We start from the raw sequence: 24,060 nt of genomic DNA on the forward strand, positions 1-24,060 counted from the left end.
AGCCGGGGTCTTAGTGGTGGAGCGGTGTGGGTGGCTGCGTGCCGAGCTGGGAGCTGCCCCACAATGGTGGCTGGCACCTAAAGCTGTCTGAGCGAGTAACTTTCTTCATAGATGAGCCATACTTCAAATGAAAGGAGGGAATTTTTATCACACCTTAAAGTTTATTATCAGAAAGAAAATTTCAATAACAATAATCTTGTTTATATTCAAAGCATTCCCCCCAAGTCTGTTCGTGAAAATTTATTCTACCGATTAAATGCTCCATATGTGAAATGCCTGAGGCATGAACTAGTCTATCGCTGCATTGTTGATCATGGTGAAAAGATTAGAAATCCAAATATCAAGAATAGGAAAGCAAACTACATCTCTCCCATAAAAACCATACAGTTGAAAAAAAAAAAAAGGCAATTTGGCTCTGTCCAAAAAGCTGGTTAGGGAAAACCGTCAAAGATATGAAATAAATGAAAAAGCAGGTTGTAGAAAAATATGTGTAGTTTGCTACCATTCATAGAAGACAGGAGGAGACAATACCTCTTTCAAGATTGTTTTGTGTTTGCATGAAAGTTACTAAAAGGCTAACCCAGAAGGGACTAACGGTGGGTCCCTAACCCCGGGGCTGCCCTGAAAACAGGACCTAACTGGAAAATAATCAGGCTTAAAAACAAGAGATCCACAGTGCCCGCAGCCCAGGAGTAAGGGAACGGTGACAGCAGGGGAGGCAAGGGCAGGCTGCAGGGGCTGGCATTTTCCATCTCCAGCTTTCAAGGCTGATCATTTTCTAGTACGTCTTATTTTGGGGGAAGACAGTAAGGGTGGGGTGGGCAGGGCGGAAACCTGGCTCCTGTGCAAGAGCCAGGTTAATACTTTTTAAATGCTGGCCCCGTGTCCTTGCACTCCTACTCAGAAATTTTAAGAACTGTAAGCTTCCTCCAGTCTAGCAAGCTACTCTTGTGGGCCTCCTGTGACATATGTTATTAATAATCCCAAAGGTAAGTGGCCCTGCATGTGGCCATCCTCCCACATGAGCCAGTACCTGCAAGGAGGCAGGCAGTGACAGCCTGTGGCCAGCAGCCCCGTTTGTGGCTGGGCCGTGGGGATCTGTTCAAGCAGCCCTGTGGCCTTGCGGTGTGGACACATGCCCTCCTGCCCCTCCTCCTGGAGTGTAGGCGGAGATGGCCACAGTCTCACCTTGTCACAGAAATCTGCCCTGCCTCCCTCTGACAGCATTGACCACTGCCTGCAGTGCCCACGGGTAGAGTTTGCAGGAGCAGGGAACCAAGACACCACCCTTGCTTTCCGCCACTGTCTCCTGCACACCCTCATTTTCTCATGCCCCAGCTGCCCCGGGACCCTGACTCCTTGCCAGTCTCTTCCTCTCCTGGACTGCCCCGAGTTCCTAGCTGGATGAGGCACGCTGGCTGCTGCCCGAGGCAGGAGTCTCCTGCTGCTGCCAGTGTGTCTCACTTCACTGACCACCTCAGGCCTTCCTGAGGACCCCCGACCCCTAGTCCTGTGGCCGCCCTAACTCTTTGTCCCCAGTCCTTGTTGACATCTCACTCAAGCCTGGCTTCTGATGCCACTTTGCGACTCGTTAAACACACCAACACAGGCCGCAGCAGTGAAAAGACCTCTTGTGCATCGCGTGAGCCCATGGCCCATTTTTCCTGTAGTCCATGCAAAGCGCGAGATGGTGGACACCCACGTCCAGCTGGTTCCCTTTCTAGCCGTGCTGCTCGGGGAGTGTGTCTGTGAGCAGATCGCCCATCCTCTCTGATGCTAACCCCTGTGAAGAGCCAGCTCTGACAGCTGCTTTGGGGCCCTGTGGGTGACTGTGTAAGCAGCACCCCGAGAAAAGTATTTTTGTTTTCCTGCTCTTTGGATCAGGCCAAGACTGGCTTTTAGCCTGCAGCCTGACTGAGCCCTGTGGATGTGGATGTGGAGTGGGAGGTTGCCATGGGGGGGTTTGGGGACTGGCTGAGTGCCTGTCTCCTCCTCTGTCCAGGTTTCCCATGCTCGGCAGGACTATCTAGAGAACCACATCCAAACCCAGTCCTCGGCCCTGGATAGTTTCACTGCCATGAACTCTGCCTTGGCGTCGGACTCCATCGGCCTGCAGGTACGTGCTGGTGCTGCCTTCTGAGCAGAGCAGCCCAGCTGGGCCAGGTGTGGTTCTAAGAGAGGGGAACGACTCCTGACCTACTTTGTGTCCCGTATGAGTTTGTGTTCTCCAAAATTAAAGGGTGAATTTTAGGAACAATGGAGGGTAAAAGCTGAATATATTTATTGAGAGAAAGAAAGGTCTGTCTGAGAGAGACAGAAGGGGTCCCGAGTGGGTTGCCAAAAACTCTGTCTTTTCTAGGGACTTTTCTAGGGTAAAATCATGGGGTGGGACAGGTTCAAGGTAGGAAAAACTGGGAACTCACATGGTGGGCATAAGGCAGGACAGAATCTCGGTCAACCAATGAGATTAACTGCTCAGGTAAAATTGATTAAATTAGGAGCAAATGGGGGAGCTAGTCACGTAGCAAGCAGGCAGGTTTTGTTTTTTTTTTTTTTTTTTTTTTACCAACACTATCAAGGAAAAAAGCGGGCAGGTTTAACAGCAGCGGCTCTTCCTGTAGGGGTGGGATGCTGACTCCTGACTCCTTGGGGTGATGGAGAACTATTTGGACTGTCCATCCTTAGGATGAGGGTGTATTTGCTTTGCCTTTTGTCTTGAGATCTGGCCCACAGCAGCAGGTCCTATCTCCCCAGAGGTCACAAGGTACCTGAACTTCTGCACTGGCTCCTTTGAGAGCCCAGCCCTGCCTGACTGCCTGTAACATTTTTAACTAACTCAGCTGCCTGTAACAGTGCCATCCCATGTGGAGATGTCCTGGGTGCAGCTCCCCAGCATCCTTCACCTTGTATCCTGGGCCTCAGGAAATTCCACCGGTCACAGAAAAGACAGACTTTTTTTTTTTTTTTTTTTTTATTTAAGAGGAAAAAGAGAAAAACACAAAACAAACCAAAGCGGCGTAAGGGTACACGCAATACAGAACTACAAAACAAAACAAAACAAAACAAAACAAAACAAAAAACCATAACAGTAAGAAATTACCTGCTAGTAGATTACACACTATTTTCTTGAAAACAGTTCCTCAAATCACAGTATCAAAGAACACAAGGTGGACATTCAAACAGGGAGACTGCAAACAGCTGTGTTCAATGTTCCAAAAACATTGATAAAGTCAGCTATTTAACACCCCCAAACACACTTGCTGTTATATCCGTTAGAGCTCTTTTTCTTTTTTTTTTTCCCTCTCTTTTTTACAACAAAATTTACACATCTTGGATTTTATTACTCCTTAGTGCTTATTACTTTCTTTGGGGGGGGGGAAGAATACAGTCAAATATGGCAAAACAAAGCTGTCAGTCAATACCAAGGATAGACGTAGCACATGGTGTAGAACAGAGTACAAGTTTATCAACAATGGTTATCAACGTTGTCCCTTGTTTCCTTAAAAAGAATTGTCTATCTTATTAGATATTATAAAGTTGGACAAAACAGTAGAGAACAAGACCAATAAAACTTAGGCATTGTAAACATTACAGGACTTCCAAAGAAGACAATAGTCAAACCAGAATGGGTATCTTAGTGAATCTTATTGTCTTCAAAGTAGTTGCCTATGTCTTCAAACTTGATACTATCATATAGAATGGAACAGAGTCTAATCAGTCAAAACAAGATCGTGGGAGTACTACAGGACTTCAAAACAAGTTAATAGGAAATCGAAAAGAGTTACTATTTATATATCCTAATTTATTTGAATTTAGAAAAGACAGACTTAACCCGAGACAATCTGTACCCTCTCTTGGCAGTAGCTCCCAAAGGCTGGCAGCTCTTTTGCTTAATTTAGAAATTATTTTGCATTAGCTAGAACCAAAGACTGTCTTGCTGCACTAGACAGACAGAAAGACCCTGAAGCCTATATAAACAAGATGTGCTGTCAGCTTGCTTCAGGGGATTATTCTGAGTGCCCACCGTTCAAACAATCCTTTCTTCTCCTCCTCCTCCGTAGGCTAGGTGTCCCCTACTGAGCTCACCACAAAATTTGAGGATTTTCAAACAGAAGCAGACCAGTTTGCTTGTAATTGCTCCCCTCTGGTTTACTTCCAGTGTGTAAACAATCCTTTCCACCCCTCCTCCAACTTCACTTGGCCTTATCATCTTCCTGGATTCCTAAGAGATACACAAAGTATTTAAAATCCACCCTGGTCCTGGATAAATCATTTGGGAATAAGTAAACAGATTTCCCTGTGGGGCCTCTCCACTTCCTGGAACGTGGGATTTTGCATCCGACCTCGGCTGAGGCTGAGACAGTGGCTTTGGCAGGACAGAGCTTGGCCCGCCTAGCAGTGGGTGGCTGCTGTGTTTGGTTTGCCCGGGATGCCCACATCTGTTTCCTGTATCCTTTGGCCCCATGCTGAGACCCACGATGGCGCTGGCTGATTCAGGAGCCTTTGGCCCTTCCTCTGATCAGAAAGAGTGCTCGCCAAGCCCCTCTTCTTTCCCACCTGAACCCCAGCCCACAGGGCTTTACCCCATCTGAGTTTGTGCTGGGTTTGTAATTTGTACTGTGTGTCTGATTTTCCTTCCCCAGAAAAAAATTTTTTTCTAGTATTTTCTGGAATATTCTTCAGGTTGGCCATGTGGCCAGCAGTCCAAAGCAATTTACCTCACAGGTCAGCTGTTAGAACAGAGTCAGCCCTACACCGGGAACCCTTACTGGTCCCTGGGTATGTCCAGGCTCTCGGTGCTGGGCTTCCAGAGGTGCATGATACCTAACTAAAAAATTAAGCCAATGTGTGAAGGCCACGGGCTTCCTTTCTATGCAGACCTCAGTCTCTTCTACCACGTTCTGCCCATTCTGCTGCATTCATCTTTCTGGACAGGGCATATTGCTTGATTTCACAGCATACTAACACTAGGAAAGGACTGCCCAGATCATCCTGAACCCTTTTATTTATGGATCAACCAAGGCAATGGAGAGCAGTGCTGAGAACTAGGGCCTGTCTGGTGGGGGACCAGGGTGAAAGAACTGGCCTCCTGGTCAGGGTGGGGTTTTGTGTGAACTCAGAGTAGTGGGTGCGCAGAGCCTAGGGGCTGGGCAGGGCTCTGCTTTCCAACGGCCCTGGAGGCTCGCACCTCATGATTCTGGTACTTCTAGTGGCTTTGGTATTTCCTTTAGAATCTAAGCATCTCCACCAACAGTTCTTTTCCCTGGCTCGAGCAGGTTTAGGAGCCAGAGGCTTGTTACTGCCCTCAGCAGGGCTGGGAGAGGACACTGGCTGATTGCCTAACAAGGTAGTAGTGTTCAAAGCCGTGTCTAGCTCGTTTCCAGATCTTCTGATTGGAAGTTGCAGATGACCGCGGAGGTGGTGGAGGTGCCCTGACCCAGTGCCAGGGGTAGGGTTCTGGGTTTGTGGGTGTCATTTCTCTCAGGGGCCTAACCAACTGGAAAATGAGGCAATAATAGCAGCACTATGAATTTATTTATTTATTACTGTTATTTTATTTACTTTTTGGTGGTACTGGGGACTGAACTCTGGGCCTTGTACGTGATAGGCAAGTAACACTATGAATTTAGACATTCTTGTTCCTTTTGGGGGCCCAGAGTGGTAACCCACAGGCCCCTGACCCTGGCCGGCATGTTCTGTCACCACCTCCATTCTTGGGAGGTTCTTGGTCTCCACCTTCCCACTGGGAGGGAGAAGTGTGTGGCAGCTTTGCCACATTGTCACTGACCTGGCGGGCGGTGCAGAAGCACAGCAGTGACAGCCCCGTGAAGACGTGAGTGGGGATATTGTCATTCTGTGAAACTCATCCTTTCCGATTCTGTGGCGAGGTTGTGGAAGACAGAGGGGATGTGAAGACGATAAATCTCCATCCTTCCATCACCTAGTAGGGTCTGTCATTTGGGTTTAATCGTAGGATGGTGATCTGCTGTTTCCAAACCTGCTTTTTTCCACATGAAATGGTGTATTTTGGAAAGAGTCTGTGTTAATCCACTTCCAGCCCTGCTAAGCAGTGGTGTTTGCAGCCGCTGTGGGAGGTTTTCTGGGAGGCTCACCGGACCCCTTCCCATGGGGTGCAGGGCTCTCAGCCACTGTGGCAAGCACCTCGAGAAGGCCTTGGCCCCTCAGCCCCTCAGCCCCTAAGCCCCTGTGGGTAGCAGCAGTGGCCCGACAGAGGGTGTCCAGTGCCTGCCCCTGGCCGTGTCTCCTCATACCGCCCTGGCTTTGGTTTTATTTCCATCTAACTAGAAAACCCTCGTGGAAGTCACTTTGGAAAACAGCAACATTAAGGATGAGATCAGAAATCTGCAGCAGACATATGAGGCGTCTGTGCAGCAGCTGCGGGAGAAACAGAGGCAGCTGGAGGCAGCGCAGGTGGAGAATCAGCTGCTGAAGATGAAGGTGAGTGGGAAGCCCAGGTCCCCGCCCTCCTGCCTTCTCCCACCTCCTGCGCCCTCCTCCCATGGTGGATCTGCCACTTCCTTCCGTTTTCCTTTCATCGTATATCTGCCCTTGGTGGCTGATCTTAGAGGGTGTGGCTTAGGCTGAAAGGGATGAGTGGGCAGTGTCTGCCTCAACAGAGGTGCTTTCTGTCTGTCCTGGTGTCCTGGTCGTGTGGGCCATGTGTCACTGGACATCAAGGATGTTTCTGGGCAGTGTGGTCTCTAGGGCCAGCCTGTTCCAAAGGTCGGCTTTGGTTTTCATCCTGCCCCACGGAGCTGAAGAGACCGCTCCCTGCTCCTCATCTTACTCCGTCCTCCAAGTTAAACATGAAGTCTCGGGGACTCAGGTTATTTCACACAAGCTGTGTGTGCGGAAAGAGTCAGGCTCTCGCTAATGACAGCCTGTGCCTGGGAATTCCCGTCTTGTGGTTTCCTGGTGCCAGCACCTGCCCGATGATAAGAAAGGGGAATTAGAGAGTGTAAGAGCAGATCTTATGAGTGACTCTGCCAACCTGCTGAGGTCACAGGATGGGTGACATGCCCAGCAGGCTCAGCTCTCTGAAGGAAGCAATAATGGGAGGAAAGGACAACAGTGGCCTCAGGTCCCTGTGTAAGGTCATGGTTGGGCAGGGAGGGGGCACCAAGGCTGCCCACTTCAGCACTACCCAATTTTACTGACCCTGTTCCCCCAGCATCTCCCGGCTCATGCCACTAGCAGGGACTGGGTTGGTGTCCCTGCTGGGGTGGAGGCTTCCTGCCACTTGGGAGGGTGCACGAGAAGGGACAGGTGAGGCTGGGTTTCTTACCTGAGCTTCACCCAGCTCTGCCTGAGGTGCAGGCCATGGCAGCAGATGGGGTTGCAGTGTCATGCTTCTGCCTTTTGAAAAGCCCACTCCTGTGGGCACTGTCGCCCCGATTACCCTGAAAGCGTGGTATACAGTGGTGCCACACGTCTTGTTGCAGGTGGAATCGTCCCAGGAGGCCAACGCCGAGGTGATGAGGGAGATGACCAGGAAGCTGTACAGCCAGTATGAGGAGAAGCTGCAGGAGGAGCAGCGAAGGCACAGTGCCGAGAGGGAGGCGCTTCTGGTGTGTGCGGCAGCGCCGAGGGTGGAGGTCGGGGGATGGGGAGCAGGGCTTGATCCAGGGGCCCTCGGACCCAGGAGTTCATCCCTTTGCTCCTCACTCTGCATCCCTGTCCTGCTCCAGTCAGGGCCCTTTCACCCTTCACCTGACATCCCCTCATTCTGAAACTACTCTCACCCACTAAGTGCCACCACCACTGCCAGGGGTCCCTGGCCTGCCACTTACACATCTGCAAGGGCCTAGGTCTTCGCAAAGATGGACAGACCCTGCTCCTTGCTTCAGTGTGTAATTCTGACACAGAGCATCAAAGCCAGGGCAGTGTGGGTTCTGGGTAGGCAGAGACTCTGGGTCTGGGTCTGGACCCAGGGGTCCTTACCCTCAGAGGCCCAATGATGGATTCCTCCAATCTGGATGATCTGGGCGTTCCCACCCCATCCTGACCTGGGTCTGAGTCCTTTCACACTGTTCACAAACACAGGGACATCCTCACATCTCCTCGGTGTTGTGTAAACCATCACAGATGCTTCTGCACCTCTTACACTTAAAAGTTTCAAGATGAAAAAGCGGGGGGGGGGGGGGGGGAGTAGCCAGGTTTGTTAAAAAGCCACACAGTGCGTCTTCCTTCAGAGATGAATTGGGACTCCGGAAGCTGAATCTGCTGTCCGTGAGACGCTCTGGGCCTGATGTGCTCCGTGGCTGTGCTGAGTGTGCATTTGTTTTGCAGGAAGAAACCAACAGTTTCCTGAAAGCAGTGGAAGAGGCCAATAAAAAGATGCAGGCGGCAGAGATCAGCCTGGAGGAGAAAGACCAGAAAATCGGGGAGTTGGACAGGCTCATTGAGCGCATGGAGAAGGTGACTTGTGTCGGTTTTCTCACCCCAGAATGCGCCTCTGTGCCCCACAGCTCCCTGCAGCCCTGCGGGAAAGTACCAAAACCCCCACTCTGATTCCTCTCGGCCTGCTTGCAATTTTTTTTTTAAAGCTCTAAAAATATGAAGAAGTCTAACAAAGTTCTGATTTTCCCCTTAGTAACTATTCTGATGCTTTAAAAAGAAGTGTTCCATAGGAATGCTTTACAAAATCCCGATACTTTAGCAGCCTGGCTTTGCCGGGCCCGGGCATGTGCTGGGCTTGGTGCTGTGATCAGACCCATTTGGGTTCATGTGGGCTTTGCTCCGCACCCAGCCCTGCCCTGTCTACCAGGAGGCCGGGAAGGGAGGAAGGGACCGGAGGGAGGATGCTGACAGCAATCTAGACAAAGGGAGGAGGCTGGGGACTAGGCAGGAAGTGTGGAGGGGGAGCCGCAGAGAGGGCAGAGACCAGGAGGGGTGGTGATGCCCAGCTGCCCACAGCCCTAGGAGTTCAGGGAGTGGCTGGTTTCTGAGAATCAGCTCTCTAGCACACAGAGGTGACCCATAGGGACCATGATATTGCTGGCTCCTCAGCATCTGCCGTGGAGTCCCTCTGTGCATCCTGCTGGGTTCTGACCAGCACAGGAGCCCCACTAGGTTCCCTGTACTGAGTTTCTGGGCTGCCTGGGTCCCTTAGTGGCTCGTGTCCTTGCTTGGGGCTTAGCCCCCTCTCCCCTGAGGAGCAGAGCCTGCCTTCACTGAGGAGCGGTGTTGGCTCCTTGGTGTGAGCATGGTATTGCCTGGAGGTAGTGCCCCAAGCCTCGGGGACTTGGTCTCCTCACTCCCCTAAGAAGACACTGGGCGGATCCAGTGCCCTCTTGGCAGCAGAGGGGGTGGGGGCCGCATCTTCCAGAGACTAACTTGTGGCCGGAGCAGAAGGTCAGCGTCAGGCAGACCCAGGCTTTGGTGTCTCCTGTCTTTGTAGCGTGATGGTCACCTCACATTCCCAAACCCGGCTTTTCCTCCCCTGAAATGCTGATGGTGTTCACTCTTCTGATGCTTCTGAGAGAAGTACATAGGAAAAACTCAAAACGCACACTTGGGGTGATACACCTAGGCCTGGCCCTGGGTGAAGGGCAGTGCATACCTGAGTTTTGTTGCACCTCAAATTTATTTAAAATAATTGATTTTGAAACATGCTGCAGGTAGATCTTGAATGGCTCATGACATTTTTGTGGGGAGGCAGGGGCACCCACGTGTGAAGGAGCTGTACCTTCATTTCAGAGTCCTTGGGGACCCATCTGGTGCATGACATCAGGGCAGGGGGGACTTTCTGCCCGGGCTGGCTCTGCCCACTGCAGAGACTTTAAAGCAGTACTGAAACCCAGGTGGGTTTCTTCTCTAATCCTCGCTCTCCCAGGCCCAGGTGGGCTGCCAGCTGTTCCCGGGGGGGGGGGTATCTCTGCAGCTTCAAAGTTGTGGGAGTTAAGCTTTCAAAGATTCGCTTTTAATAGGTTGGTGGAAAAGAAAATTGGAATCTCTGTAATCTGTAAGGGTTTTTTACAGTTTGGGGAATCATTACCCAGACCCTAATACAGTCTGCAGAAGTGATCTTGCTGTGTAAATACCACTGTGTTTGTACACAGAACACTGTCAGAATTTCAGAACCTTTTTTTTTTTTTATTTTTTTTTATTTAGGTAACAGTTAAGGGTTTTACAATGTCCCAGGCTACTGACTTCCAGCCTTGGTCATCTATTTAGAACCATATATTTTCCTAAGACATCAGTGTCTGGGGTTATACAATACCTTTTAGCAAATCTTTTTTTTTTTTTTTTTTTGGTACCAGGAATTAAACTCAAGACCTCATGCTTGCCAGGCAGGCGCAGTTCCACTGAGCTATATCCCTGGCCTTTTTAGCAAATCTTGAATGTGGTTTTCTCCAAGGTATTTGATGCTGCTCCCTAAATACATCCGTAAATGCCCCCGACAGATCTGCATTGTGGATGGGTTTGGGCTCTGGGTGCAGACTGGAGGGCATCGGTGGCCTGGGTCTCACGGAGCAGACTGGTCCAGAGCCTCTTCTGTGTCTTTTCATTGGGATCCACTGCTCACCATTTCTGGCTGTTTCAGGAGCGGCACCAACTGCAACTCCAGCTTCTAGAGCACGAGACGGAAATGTCTGGGGAAATCCCTATGGCGGACAAGGAGAGGTAGGGTGGATGTAGAGGGTGGGCCTCCCTGGTGCTGTGGGCCCCTCTGGTCTCACCTTAGGAGTGCAGCCAGGTGCAGGGCAGTCTGCTGTGCTGGCTGCTGTACATGTCACCGCCCAAGGTGCCTTCGTGGCCCAGGAGATGCAGCGGATTCTGTGGCTGGTGTGAAAGCCCGGCCTCTGTGAGGTCTGCATAACCTCGAGCTCCACAGGACCACACTTTGGGTGTTGGGGAAATACATTAGCTATGATTCATAACATTTGTCCTGGAAAATAATTGAAAAGAACTTGTTTTGTTTGCAAACCTTGCTATGGCTGTGAGGATATAGACCCCTGGGGGGAAAGAGTGGACGTAGAAAACTGACTCTTCTGGGAAGGAAAAGGCTGAGGAGTGGCCATTGCTGTCGGCTGTGGGGTTGTCGCTCGGGCTCCTGTGGGATGCAAGGTCTCCAAGGTGATGGGAGTCTTGGTCAGTTTTCACGGTAATGCTGAGTGTAGAGCTGGGTGCAGAGCCGCAGGCCCCTCCTTGGGGTGGGGTGGTGGGCTTTAGAGCCCGCAGAATGAAAGAACTACTTGCTGTGTCTCCAGCAAAGCTAGAGAAGAGCTGGTGCTTTTGGAAACAGAAGGCGGAGATGTCTTATGACCACTCCGCGTAGATGCAGAGGTCTTCCGGCCTGTTCCTTGTTCATCCAAAATAAATAATTCACAGAGCAACTGTAACTGCAGATCTTCCAGCAGCCTGGCACTGGGTTTCAGATGTTTTGTTGTGCTGCTCATTTCCTCCCCCTCTGTTCTCCTAGTCATAGTAACTGGCTGAATGTTCTAATCATCTAGAAACTCCCAGAAAGAGCCTCATATAGTTGAAAGTGGGTGAAAACATCCCCTCCCTGTCCCTGGAAAGCACCATTGCTGTCCTTCTGCAGGAATAAACTCAGGCACAGGAGGGAGAGAGGCTTTCTAGGGTGGAGACTTGGCTCGGTCCCACCAGGTCACCTAGGATGTGCCCCAGAAGCAGAGTGTGTCTTGGAGTTCCGTTTCCTGGTCTTGGCAGTGTTTCTCCAAGACTGCGACCTTCTGCCTGGTGTGGGAGTTTGGGCACAGGACTCAGGTGCATTTCTTTCCCCCCTGAGTTAGGTATCAGCAGCTGGAGGAAGCCTCAGCCAGCCTCCGTGAGCGGATCCGACACCTGGATGACATGGTGCATTGCCAGCAGAAGAAGGTCAAGCAGATGGTTGAGGAGGTGAGTGTGGGGCAGGCCCGGGGCTAGTGCCGATGCCTGCCAGGAGCCTCCGATGGGCGGACTCTGCATGGCCATCACGGCCAGAGGGCTTCACATGCTGCCTGTGGGCTGACGGACTGCAGCTGGGACGTTCGGGTCATGGCCACAGCCTCTTGCAGAGGCTGCTGACACTGCATGGGTGCCAACCGCTCAGGGTGTGGCAGGGTGGGAGAGGGGAAGGTGACTGTCTCCGTGTCTGTGCTGCTGCCCGTGCTGCCTGCCTCTCGCCGCTGCCCTGGGGCTCTGTCCTTCTGGGCGCACTTTTCCCTCCTGCCTCCTTTGTCACCAACTCCCCTTGCTCTCCTCTCCCGCCTCACCTCCATCCTTTCTTCTCTGCCACCTTTCTTTGCTTAACGTGAAATGAGGCAGTGTTCTCTGGTGATTTTCCTCTTCTGATTTTTTTTTTAAGCGGGTAAGTTGGACATTGGTATTTCTCTAACAGGCAAAAGCATTGGCTGCCGTTTTTTAATTCTGTCGCATCTTGAAAACCTGTGCTGTGACAAAAGAATCACATGTTGTGTAGGTTTTGTTTCTGAATTTTAAAAATCCAGTAAAGCTGGACATGGTAGTGCATGCCTAAAATCCCAGCATTTGGGAGGCTGAGACAGAAGGATCACTATGTTTTCAAGACAAGCCTGGACTACATAGTGAAACCCTGTCTCAAAACAATAAAGAAAGAAAGAAATTTTTAAAAAATCCAATAAAAAAATCTGATACAAGCTGGGCATGGTAGCACACACCTGTAATCCCAGCACGCAGGACACTGAGGCAGGAAGATCCTTGCAAGTTCAAGACCAGCCTAGGCTACAAAGTAGGGTCAAAGCCAGCTTGAACTGCATAATGAGACCCTGTCTCAAAAAGACACACACACACACACACACACACACACACACACACACACACAAAATGTGATAGAAAACAGTTCTAACTAAGAATTCTTTTGGGTCCAGTTCTCTAAATTGCAAAGAAAAGAAAAGAAAAGGTGTCCATTTTATTAAATGTTTAGCAATAGACAACCAAAGCAACATTTTCCTTGTACTGAGCACTGTCTAGAAGGAAATCTATTTCATTAGTAAGTGATTACCATCAGAAGTATGTCTCCTTCTAATAAATAATCCATACTTATAAGATACAAAAGATCAAAGGACACTGAAAATGGAAAGTGTGGCTCCCACCTGCAATCCTGGCCCTCTAGGTGGCTGAGGCAGGAGGACTGCATGTTGAAGCCGAGCCCAGGCAACTTACTGGCTTAGTGAGACCCTGTCTCAAAGCAAAAAATAAAAGAGGGGCTGGAGATGTGCATTCTGTCCTTAATAACACACACAGATGTACACACGCATGCACACACACACACACCTTTCCACTAATCTGTAAAAACCATCAGGGATGTGAGTGGTGCTATTAAGGACAGGAAACTGTGAATGGGCAGGGAACCTTCAAACATGGGGCACAGGACAGCAGACCTGGGAAGTCTGGTCCTGCAGGAGAAGCCTGGCTGAGCTGGGCTGAGCAGAGCGAGTCCCATGCAGACTCACACAGGACTCGAGCAGGGGCTCAGTGCGGACCCCAGCTGCTACCAGCTGCACCTTGGGCGTCCAGGTGGAGCACTGCCCCGCCCAGGGGTGTGTGGGGGTTCTGGCCCCGCTGGAGATGCTGTCAGGAGCCTTTCCCCAGAGACAGCGGCTCTGATTGAGTATCTCACTCAGAAACTGCTCTCCAATCCCCTCACACTTGACATCTGGGGCTAGGCTACCCCAGGGGGCTTCTTAGCTCGTGGGCCTGTGTTTCTGCCGTTGCTCCACTGGGAAGCGTGCACTGAGCTCAGGTCTAATGCTAGAGGGTGCTCACATGGATTGACTTTTGATTCTATTAGGCCTATAATCCCAGCACTCGGGAGGCTGAGTCAGGAAGATCACTTCAAGTCTGAGGCCAGCCTGAGCTACATAGTGAGTTCAGAGCCAGTCTGGACTATAGAAGAAGACCCTGCCTCAAAAAAACAACAAAAAGACATTTTCAGAAAAGTTTGGAGGTCTGTGTGTTGTGTCCTATTTGCAGAATATACTGAGTGTACCAATTTGAAGGAAGTGGGGAAACACACGCTCTCACACATGTATACACTTGCACACAGTCGTCTGTCTCTTGGTATTGGAGCTGTCACTCTCAGGGCCACCCCCAACTCCAAGGACACTATAATCCATCGATGCCCAAGTCTCTTATGAAAATGGCGAATACTATTTGTGTTTAATCCATGTGGTTCTCTCAGGTACCCTAAAGCATCTCTAGATTGCTGCTAATACCTGACACACTGTGTAAATGGCACACTCAGTTGTTTAAAGGAACAATGACAAGAAAAATAGTCTGTACAGATCCAGTGCAGACATAAGTTTGACTTTTACAAACGTTTTCACTCAGAGGTGTGTGGAACCCGTGGAGACAGAGGCCAGCTGTGCAGGGCAAGGGTGCAGGGGGTGCCACTGCTTCCTGCCTGTGATCTCCGGCTCTCCCTGTCCGCTGAGTTCTGGTGGCACTGGCTGGAAAGCCCAGGCTAAGCTCCACCTAGGGGCTGCCTGGGATTTAACAGTGATGGGAGAGGAGAGGTCTGAGTTTACCGCGTGGAAAACCATTTTGTAGAGAGGGAGAATATTTTCGTGATGCAGAGCCAGGCCGGAGCCACTGGGTGGCACTTTCAAAGAAGGAAATTTCAGTTCTTTGCTCAAAATTTAGAAAGCATTTCCAGTGCTAGCCACCCTGAACGGGGTACTTAGACTTTATTTTGGGTGTGTCCCTCCTGAAGGAAGGGTTGAGCTAGATTCTTTCTAGGCTTCCTCTAGACTTTTGAGAGTTGAAAGTACAGGGGAAGCCCGAGAACTTTGGATGAAGAATTCTCTCCTTTGGTTGCTGTGCCTGTTTCTGCCACCTCAGGTCATAATTATTTTGTATGAGTAAAATCAGCAAAGTTAAAACTAAATCACCTGGATCACTTGGACCCAGTTCTGAAAAGTCCAGACTCCTGAACTGACCTCTGTGGAATCTGGAAGCCCCACTTCAGAAATACAGTTTTACCTGTCAGCATCTACCCCGATCCCCAGGGAGAGAGGCAAATTTGAGCTGGGACAGAAGCAGCCTTTATGTGTGGTGGAGGGTAAATACGGCTTCCCCCATCACAGGAAGTCTGTGACACTGCCTCACCTTCACCAAGGCAGAGGCAGGACTCTGGATTCTGCCCCCTGGTGGGGTCATTTGGGCAATAAAATCTGAAGAAATGTTCCTGTTAAAATGATGGATGTTTAGGCATAAGACTGAGGTTCAAATGGTCAGCACTGTATTCTTCCTGCTCAGTAAAATGCCATTTTGCAATTGTGGTAACAGTAGCAGTGGACTAAATAGAAGGCGACTGGCCTAGGTTTTGTAGTCCTAGCTCAGTGATGATCTGATTTGCAGCCTGTGAGAAGGTTCGGATTGTGTAAGCAGGGCGTGTGGTGGGACAGCGCCTTTGGAAATGAAGGCTCAGCGCATCTCCTCCAGGTCAGGGTCACCGAAGTGCTGAATGCAATCTTTGGTCATGGACAGCAGGGACTGGCCTGTTCCTCCCAACCCTGGCTTTTCCAGCTGCTTCCAGCTCCTACAAAAACAGTAAATAAACAAAATAACAACAGCCAAAGCCTCATATGTGCCCCTTTTAGAGATTTAAGGTTTTCCAGAAAGTCCTGTATGAGAAATTCCAAGGGATTGGGAAAAGTGCGCTTGAGGAGGAATTCATTGCCCCAGTCCGTCTCCGACCCTTCCTCCCAGGCCCACCTGGGCACACAGGAGCTTGCTCTGGTCCTTGCCCTGCTGGGATTCGTGCTTCATCTTGAATCAGGCTGTGTTTTTTAGGTTACTAGTAGAAGTAGGAAGAGGGGTCTCAAGGCCAGAGCAATGAGCTTGGATCCCACATGTGACTTCATATCTCCGCAAGGTCCTCTGGGCCTCTGCCTTACTCCCTGCTGCTTTCCCAAGAGAGGAAGGGACGTGGAGGAGACAGCAGAGTCTCCAGAGGGCGGGTTTATATCCTTGCCAGGGGGTGATGATGTTATCCGGCTGGAAACGCAGTGACAGTGACTTATTACCGTCCCACATTTTATCTTGTCTTGCCTTGTGTCTCATTTCCCTTTGCTGCTTGTCATGTGGTGTTTCTTCCAATAGAAGGCATCAGAGGGAGCTTCTTTTCAGCAGCCAGGAGGCATTATTTCTTTAGCCTGTGGCTGTACAAGTCTAGTGTGTTCCTGTCATATGATTTAGACGTTTAATAAGTGCAGAGGTGCAGGGAATTGGTTTTCTCATCTGTGTCTCTCCACCCAAGCCCTGTGCTAGGACTGTGCCCGAGCCCGGCAGGGGAGCAGGAGGCGGATGACAGTGCAGGGATCTTTTCAGCTTAACTGTCAAGTGTCCCGCTGCGCGGCAGGATGCCCAGGCAAGGCAGCCAGGCTCCGTCACTGGCTTCCTGTTAGCACACTCGGCTGCCTCCCATGGAAGCTTCGGGGGAAAGCTTCGGTGGACTTGGAATGGAAGGTCTCCATGCCGGACCAGGGCGAAGAACACTATGTCCATGTCTGTGACAGCTGGTCCTGTCCTGCGGGACCTTCAGGCCTTCCCAGCCCCCGCACTGAGTCCCTGAGGATTCCACAACAGCTCAGTCTTAACACTGCACCAGCATGGTGGCTTCTAGACCCCAGGATCGCTCCAGATCCTGTGCAGGTGCAGACAGGGGTTACTCAGAGGGGAAGTGCTCTTGTTAGAGAGGACAGAACCCTCCCCAGGCCACATCCCTGGGTGCTGGGGATCTTCTGCTGACAGGTCTCGGGTCCTCTTCTCGCTGGGTACTGGGCACATCTGCCTGTACCCTGACTTAGGCTCCTCTTCTGTTGATGCAGAAGACTCACAGCAGTCTTGTGGTGTAGAAAGAGATGAGTGAAATGCATTGGTGAGATAATATTAACAACAAGCACCTCTCCAGTGAAAGACAAAGCAGAGCCCTTGCGATTCCTGTGGCGTGGTTTGCACACTGTCAGCTTAGCATTAGCCCTGGGTCAGGGTGACAGTGGTGTCGTCATAACTCACCATGCCTTGGGGAGACAGGCTGGATCGGGGACAGGTGGCCAGTTGCTCTCAGACTTGAGGCTGTGAGTTCCTTTGTACTTCAGGCCTCTCATCTGCCTATGCCCCTGCATGCGGGGACCTCTCGGGGCTTCTAACTATTGAGCCTGAGCTTCTGAATCAAGCCGACCTGCATTTAGTAGTTGTGGGTGCTCTGGAAAGTTACTCAGTTATCTGCAAAATGGGATTAATAATAATATCTACTTAAAAAGGTTTTTTAATAGGAGTTAAATTACATATATATTATAATAATATACTAACAGTACAGTAATGGGATATAGTAAATAAACATTAAATACCAGCTGCTGTTGCTATTATTACCACTAATGAATGGGCTCCTGCTGTATATGCCTGAAGTAAAGGAAAAGGATCAACAGCAGTAGCTGGTTGCTATCCCAATACACAGGGCCACTGTTTTCCCGTGGGACCTTTGGGGTTTTTTTTTTTATTTCCTTCTGTGCTCTGTAACCATCAGACTCTTGATTAGAACACTCACAGAGAAAGAAATCATAAAAGCTTAATTTTAGTTTACATTCTCCCCACCCTGCCCCCCAGAATCTCCCACTGTAAATGTTCTCTCTGTTTGTGGGTGCTACCTTCAGCCAGATGCCTGTGTTGGGAGCCATGGTGGGAGGGGAAGGCGTGGGGCCCCGAGTTCTCAGCCCTAACCCACTCGATTGAACTGTCTCCAGATCATGTCGCACGAGCTCTTCTCCAGATTTAGTCTCCGGCTCTTTGGAAGATGACAGCCTGGTGGCCCACGGTGGGTGGAAGAGGTTCTTCTCACTGCTTGTGATGAGAGGGATCCCTGTACCCTCTCTGTTGGGATCAGGTGGTACAGAGGAACAAAATAGCAAGACTTGGCTGCCTGGGGCCCTCCAAAATGTGAAGACGCCCATGCGCGATGACCTCTGCTTGGACACCTCAAAATGCTGAGTCAAGAGATCTCAGAGATCCACCGAGTATTTTTAGAAACTTGGGCTCCCAGGTCTCAAAGAAAAACTTGCACTGAAAATTAATCCTGAAAATAATCTACAAAGTATTAGTGGGGCCTGGAAAATGAACCCTTCCTGTGGAAAAGCTGTCGAGGACTTCTGCTGAAAGGGACTGGGGGAGAGCTAGAAGCCATGAGTGCTGCCTGGGCCATCCCTGTCCCTGCATATGCTGCCTGGCATCCAAATGGTTTGGTGATGCGTGCGTCCAGGAGGTGGCCCTGAGAGTCCCTTTCTGCATGGGTCTCAATACTGCTAGCCAACTTCCTGCTCTCCCTAAGAGCAGTTTGGTTTGCTGTCGTCACTGAATGGACAGTTCAATGGATTTCACCTAAAGAGAAGTGTATTTGGCTAAAACCTACTGACATAACCCGCCCCCTGCGTCTGTGCTTTGGTCTTGGTCTTGCTGACAGCCACTCATGCTGGTATTTCTTCAGAAACCCACGGAGTTGTAAGAGGTACCGGGGCAGCAGTGCTGACAAGGGTGGCACCAGCCCTCCAGCTAGGGGACTGGGCTGATGGAGTGGGTTCCCCGAAAGGCTGGGTCCCTGTGACCCTGGCTGCTTCTCCTCTCCCACCACGTGTCTGTGGCAAAGTGGGAATGTGGGTACTTTCCTGTTGATATTTGCCTCTGGGCTTTCATTCTGATGCTTCTGCCCAGCTTAAGCCAACAGGGAGCGGGAAGGAAAGGATGTGACGGGCAATCTTCTGCATTCACGGGTAGCTTCTGCGGTGGGCACAGTGCTGGGTTCCTGTGCAGGTCCCACATGCTCTGCTGGGTTCCGAAGGGAGCCAGCATCAGCTTGGGCAACTGTTATTTTAGATATTACCCTGGCCTGGTGACCTGTGCCGTTCCTGGGGATTCCTTTACTGCTCTGATGTTTTTCTGAATCTCCGGTGGAAATGTCTTTGGCATCTGTTCTAGTGCAGTAGATTTGTTACTGTTTAAAAAGTGGAATAACATGAATTTAGGGAATTGGTGTGAGAGGGCAGTGGTGGTGGGCTCTCTTCCACCCTGCAGTTTCTTCTGTCTTTGGGGCTGGGGACAGTCCCTGGAGGTCAGACGAGCCTGGGTTTGTGGAGCAGATAGGGAGCAAGGTGCCTAAAGGGCCATACCTGTCTTAGTGCCTCCTTCCTGCTCCAGCCCCAGGCCCGGACTTTCTGGGGATCTCGAGTGTGGCTTCCCCTATTCCTCAGGGCCCATCTCTGTCTACTCTGCTCTGCCTTTACTGGTGAGCCTCAGGTGACTTCTTTCCTGCCTATTCTGTGACATGCTGTTAGCTGGATCTACTGCCAGCCAAGCCTGAGTTCTGTGTTTAAGTTCTGCCTCCCCCACTCCACAGCCCACCCTCCTCTACCCACTCCGCCCTTCCCTGGACCCTCAGCCTTGACGCTGAAGCCCACAACTTGTTACACCGCCCCCTGGAGGAGTTACGAAGGTTTGAGGCAGAATTTGTGTACAGCACATGGAAGTGTAAGCGCCTCAGGGCCTTGTGGGTAACATAGTGTCAGTTGCTGCTTTAAACCCCGACTTACTTATCTAAAATGAAATTTTTAGGAGGCACCTGAAAGAGCACAGTGGTGTCCACCTCCCCGCCCTGTGTACTGTAGAAAGAACTGCTGCAGGCACATAGATGGATGCATTTCATGGCACCCAAGCTGCCCTTTGTCTCTTTGAGGCAGAGGTCCCTAAACCCAAGTTTTCTCCGTTGAATTGGCTTCTAGTTGGCCGGAAGCATTCTCTTTCTCTCTCTCTCTCTCTCTCTCTCTCTCGTACTTAGAATCCAACTCAGGGCCTCATGCTTGCCAGGCAGGTGCTATGCCACTGAGCTGCATCCCCAGCCCTACCTCCCATTTCTAAACAAGACTTAGAGTCAGAAAAAAATAAATAGCCAGCAGTATCTCAGCAAAGACTCCTGGCTCTGGGTCTACACCCAGATCTCTGAGACCAAAACCAAGTTTTGTCATTTTCTTGTTTTTTAAATATGGAAGGAAGTTAAATGCAGAAAATTATAGAGAATAATAAAAAACACAACTTCATGTCCCTGCCTCTGCTTTTTTGTAAAGAAAAGATTACAGATAAAGCTCAGGTTGTTCTGTTTTACTCTTGCCTGATTATGCTCGTCTCCTTCTTCTGCTCCTCACTTCTACCACAGAGATATAGATCTAGTATTAGTAGGCAGCCCAGAGTGTGTTTAAAAATTTATACAAACTTTAATTTACAGTGTAGGTAACAAGTAGCATTGTTGCCACTTTGCAACTGACCCTTTTCCTAGTTGTGTAGTGTTATTACATACAGATCTAAATTCCTCCTTGCAGTAGCTAAATGTACTTTGATTTGTATTTATTGCATTCTGTTTGTCCCACTGATGCACATTTGGTACAGAGGGAAACATGTCTCCACACATCCTTCACTAGCAAGCACACTGAGCGGGGGCCACTGCTGGGGAGTGAGGTGATTAGTGCCGGGTCTGTGGGTGCTGCTGGTGGCTCTCTCCATGCACAGTACTGCCTCAGTTATGTTTGGTGCAGCAGAGGTTTCCAGACATCCATCACCACTTGGCTCCATGGGGGTTATAATTTTGGTCAGTTATAAAATCGCATCTCACTGGTTTAATTTCGATTTGCATCAGCCTGGTTTCCATTCCTTACAGTCATGAGAACTAGTGACTTTTCACAAGGTCATTGGACACTCGGGCCTCCTCCTTTATAAATTCGTGTTCATGTCCTTTGTTCATGTTTTATGTGAGGTTATTTGTTTTTCTTCCTGCTCATTTATACAGACGCTGCAGATTACTCATACAATCGTCAAGAAATATTTGGCTAACATTGCTATTTCCTATTCAGAGGTGTTTGTGGTTTCTCTTGTATAATTTTTAAATTTTGGTGGTGTCAACAGTTGTCAATGTTTCTGTGCTGTGTTGTGTCTTGTCATAAACATATTTTCTGTAATACTTTTAAAATTTCGTTTTCCATCTTTAGACCTTTGGTTACCACTCAGATGTCTGCCCTCCACCACTGCCTTATCTTTTTCTGCATGACACTTACCACTTGTCCTTTTTGCTTGTTTTTGTTGTTTGTTTCCCTTCTCTCCAGTAGAATGTAAGCTCTAGGAGGCAGGGATTTTTGTCTGTGTAGGACTATACCTTCAAGTCGCTGGCATATAGTAAGTGCTCAATAAATAGTTTTGGAGAAATAAAGAATAATCCATGTGGAATTTAATTTTTGTGTATTGTGTGAGTAGGTCTTCTTTGGGGGGAGGGATCACAGAAACCTTGTTTCTCCAGTATCATCACCTGCTAGTTTTTTCATGTCACCTTTGCCAACGTGGTTTTCTTTCCCTTTGCCATGTTGAGGCAGGAGATTAGGGCATAGTAGACTGGCTGAAGAAGCAGGTATGACCTGTCAATTGTACAGTTCCAGGACACATGCACATAGATTTCTCGCAAGAACCTGAGCCGTTCTGGATAGGACAGTCTAGTCCTGAAGTCAGCCTGCAAGGTGGGAGATAGAAAAAGGACAGCTGCTATTGAGCTCTCGTCCACTGTGTCCTCTCACACCTCTACTCTCACACTTTTCTTACATTTACTTGGCCCAAAGGCACTCTGCAGAACTCTGTCTTCTCCTGCCATTAATGCATGTAAAGCTCACTATCATTTGTGCTTGTCTTGACCCATTCTTTGCTCATGACAGAATCTCTGAACCACCTCTGAAAGACTTTAGCACCCAAAACCCAGTACCGATTTCTTTGACTATTCCTGACCTCCTGCCCCTGTGTTGTCCTTGTGAGTCAGGGTATGTGTGTATGTGTAGGAGCCAGGGAGAGCATATGGGAATCTCATTTCTGCGGACACAGGAAAGTTTAGGAAACACCTTCTGTGAAACATGAGCTCTTCCTCTCAGGATTTCTGACATTTAAACTCGTCTGAACTTGAGGCAGAATGTGGCTGGCGATGTGTATGAGCTGTGTTGCTGAAGCGTGAAGCATGATGACTTAAGTCCATAGGCTCTGAGTGAACACAATCCACCTTTGCTTTGCGTCCTGCCTCTGATCCAGTCTGTGCATCATGAGCGAATCACATTTCTTCTCCAAGATTCTGATTCCTTCCAGTAACATGAGAATGCTCATAATAGTCCCGCCCCAGAGGCAGACAGAGCCTAGGAATATGAACTGATTCTGGCATGGGCGGAGAGTCTTTAGGGAAGAGGGAGAGTTTCACAAGGCCTTGCAGGATGGGTTGGATTTTTTTAGGTAGCACTGAATGAGTGGAAAGGTCACACCAGATAAGATACAGAATAAATAACAAAGAGTGGAGACTACAACATCCAGGGTGATTTCAGGGAGCATTAATGTAGTTTGGACTGTAGGAGGGAGTGATGGGTAAATGCAGATGTTGGAAAGATAGGTGGAGAACAGCTGTGGTGAGTGCAACACACCAAGAAAATGCTACTGCTCTGCTCGTTATTTCTCAGTGGTTCCTCATGGCTGATTAGATCTGAGCTCCAAGCGGCCCCACAGGCAAGGGTCGTAGGCAAGCAGAAGGGGAGATGGCAGGAAGTTGAGAGGAGAAGAGGGTTAATACTTCAGGGCACTTAAGCTTTGGGAACATTTTGGAAAGTTTTTAGAATCACTAGTTTTTTGCAGATGTGCTCCCTGGTGTTCAGCACTTGGCACTGAGTCTCTGAAACTGTGTCTGGGGAGGAACCAACAGGAGTAAAACCGGTGCTTCCTCACTTTTCCCTTCTACCTGCCTCTAAGTCACGGAGAAAAGAACAGTGCAGGTAATCTCGGCCCCAACAAATTCTTTGCAGAAGTGAGTCACACAACATCACACAGCCTTCCTCTCAGACCAGCCTCACTCCTAACTTCCAGCCCCACTGCTCACTTCCGGCCTCACTCCTCCTCACTTCCAGCCTCACCTCTCACTTCCGGCCTCAATCCTCACTTCCGGGGCAGCACTATGTCTCTATGATGGCCTCTCAGTGAAGCACAGGAATCTCGTGGAGCAAGCTGGTGTGAGTGAAGGTGTGGCTCAGCTCTGGAGGGCTGACCCAGCCCGGTCTCAGCCCTGCCCGTGTAAAGGTACTGAAAGGGCAAAAGGGGACAAATATGTTGGAACCTGAGTTTCTAGGTCAAATGGCAGTGCCGACTTGGGCTGTTTCTGACCCCAAGGGCTAATTCAACCCTCTCTCCTTTCCTTCGTCTGTTCTGCACTTTCTTACTTCTTCTTCTCGCTTTCCTCCTCTCTCCTCACCCCCCACTCCCTCCCAATGAATGTACTCAAGGAGCTACTTTATCCATCCATCCCTGACGTTTTTATGGCCAAGTCATTTTTAGGGGCCCTAGAGGACCAGAGCCCTTGCTATCCCTCGCCTTAAAGAACAGTTGGGTTATCTTTAATATAAGATAGAAATCAAACCAAATTAGATTATTTTACTTCAGAAGCCAGTTTCAACTGATCCTTTTGAATAGTGCTATTCTATTATATATTACTTCAAATTTAATAGAAAAAATTGATTAAAATATGGGCCTTGTTCATATCTAGCCTGGCTGAATGCCACAAGACACATTAATTGAAAATGAATTTCCACAAACCCAATCAAGCATCATGAAGATGAAAAATGTACCTTTTTTCCCTATTCCTTCATTGATTTTTCATTTTCCCCACTCAGAGTTTCATTTAGCAATTTCTCAGTTTCATTTTGTTGTGGCCTTAATTCATTCCCCGCTGTTAATGTACCCTGTCCCTCCTCCTCAAACTGTTCTTCCATGCTGCCTTAATGCAGGACAACTCTGATCTTTCATATTTTTCTATGCATTCTTTTTTTTTTTCAAAGGGGGAGGCTAGGCTTTGTTATTTTTATTCTTACAATTTTGTAGTGGCTTTTATCAAGGAGAATGCACTTTAAAATACAATAATATAAAATCATAGCGTTGCAAGACTTATAAAATAGAACTAAAGGAAATGTATAGTATTATATTATCAATCATTAACTTTTGTTTTCA

The 24,060-nt window shown here is 49.2% G+C and overlaps 1 protein-coding gene across 3 annotated transcripts in view; it reads left to right on the forward strand.

Moving 5' to 3' along the window:
- The window catches only part of Myzap (myocardial zonula adherens protein), an 81,912-nt gene that overhangs the window by 24,530 nt on the left and 33,322 nt on the right, over nucleotides 1-24,060 (forward strand). For 2 of the 3 annotated variants that reach the window (XM_063254278.1, XM_013159745.2), the window contains exons 5-10: nucleotides 2,003-2,116; nucleotides 6,307-6,459; nucleotides 7,464-7,589; nucleotides 8,311-8,439; nucleotides 10,568-10,647; nucleotides 11,781-11,886. In XM_063254278.1, the coding sequence (XP_063110348.1) occupies nucleotides 2,003-2,116; nucleotides 6,307-6,459; nucleotides 7,464-7,589; nucleotides 8,311-8,439; nucleotides 10,568-10,647; nucleotides 11,781-11,886 (708 nt within the window). Of the gene's footprint in view, nucleotides 1-2,002; nucleotides 2,117-6,306; nucleotides 6,460-7,463; nucleotides 7,590-8,310; nucleotides 8,440-10,567; nucleotides 10,648-11,780; nucleotides 11,887-17,753; nucleotides 21,276-24,060 lie in introns of those variants that run through there. The other variant, XM_063254279.1, reaches the window with a different exon arrangement.

The sequence above is a fragment of the Cavia porcellus genome, unplaced genomic scaffold, assembly GCF_034190915.1.
Source record: "Cavia porcellus strain 051 isolate PalLab524CR breed Dunkin Hartley unplaced genomic scaffold, mCavPor4.1 scaffold_8, whole genome shotgun sequence".
Lineage (NCBI taxonomy): Eukaryota > Metazoa > Chordata > Mammalia > Rodentia > Caviidae > Cavia > Cavia porcellus.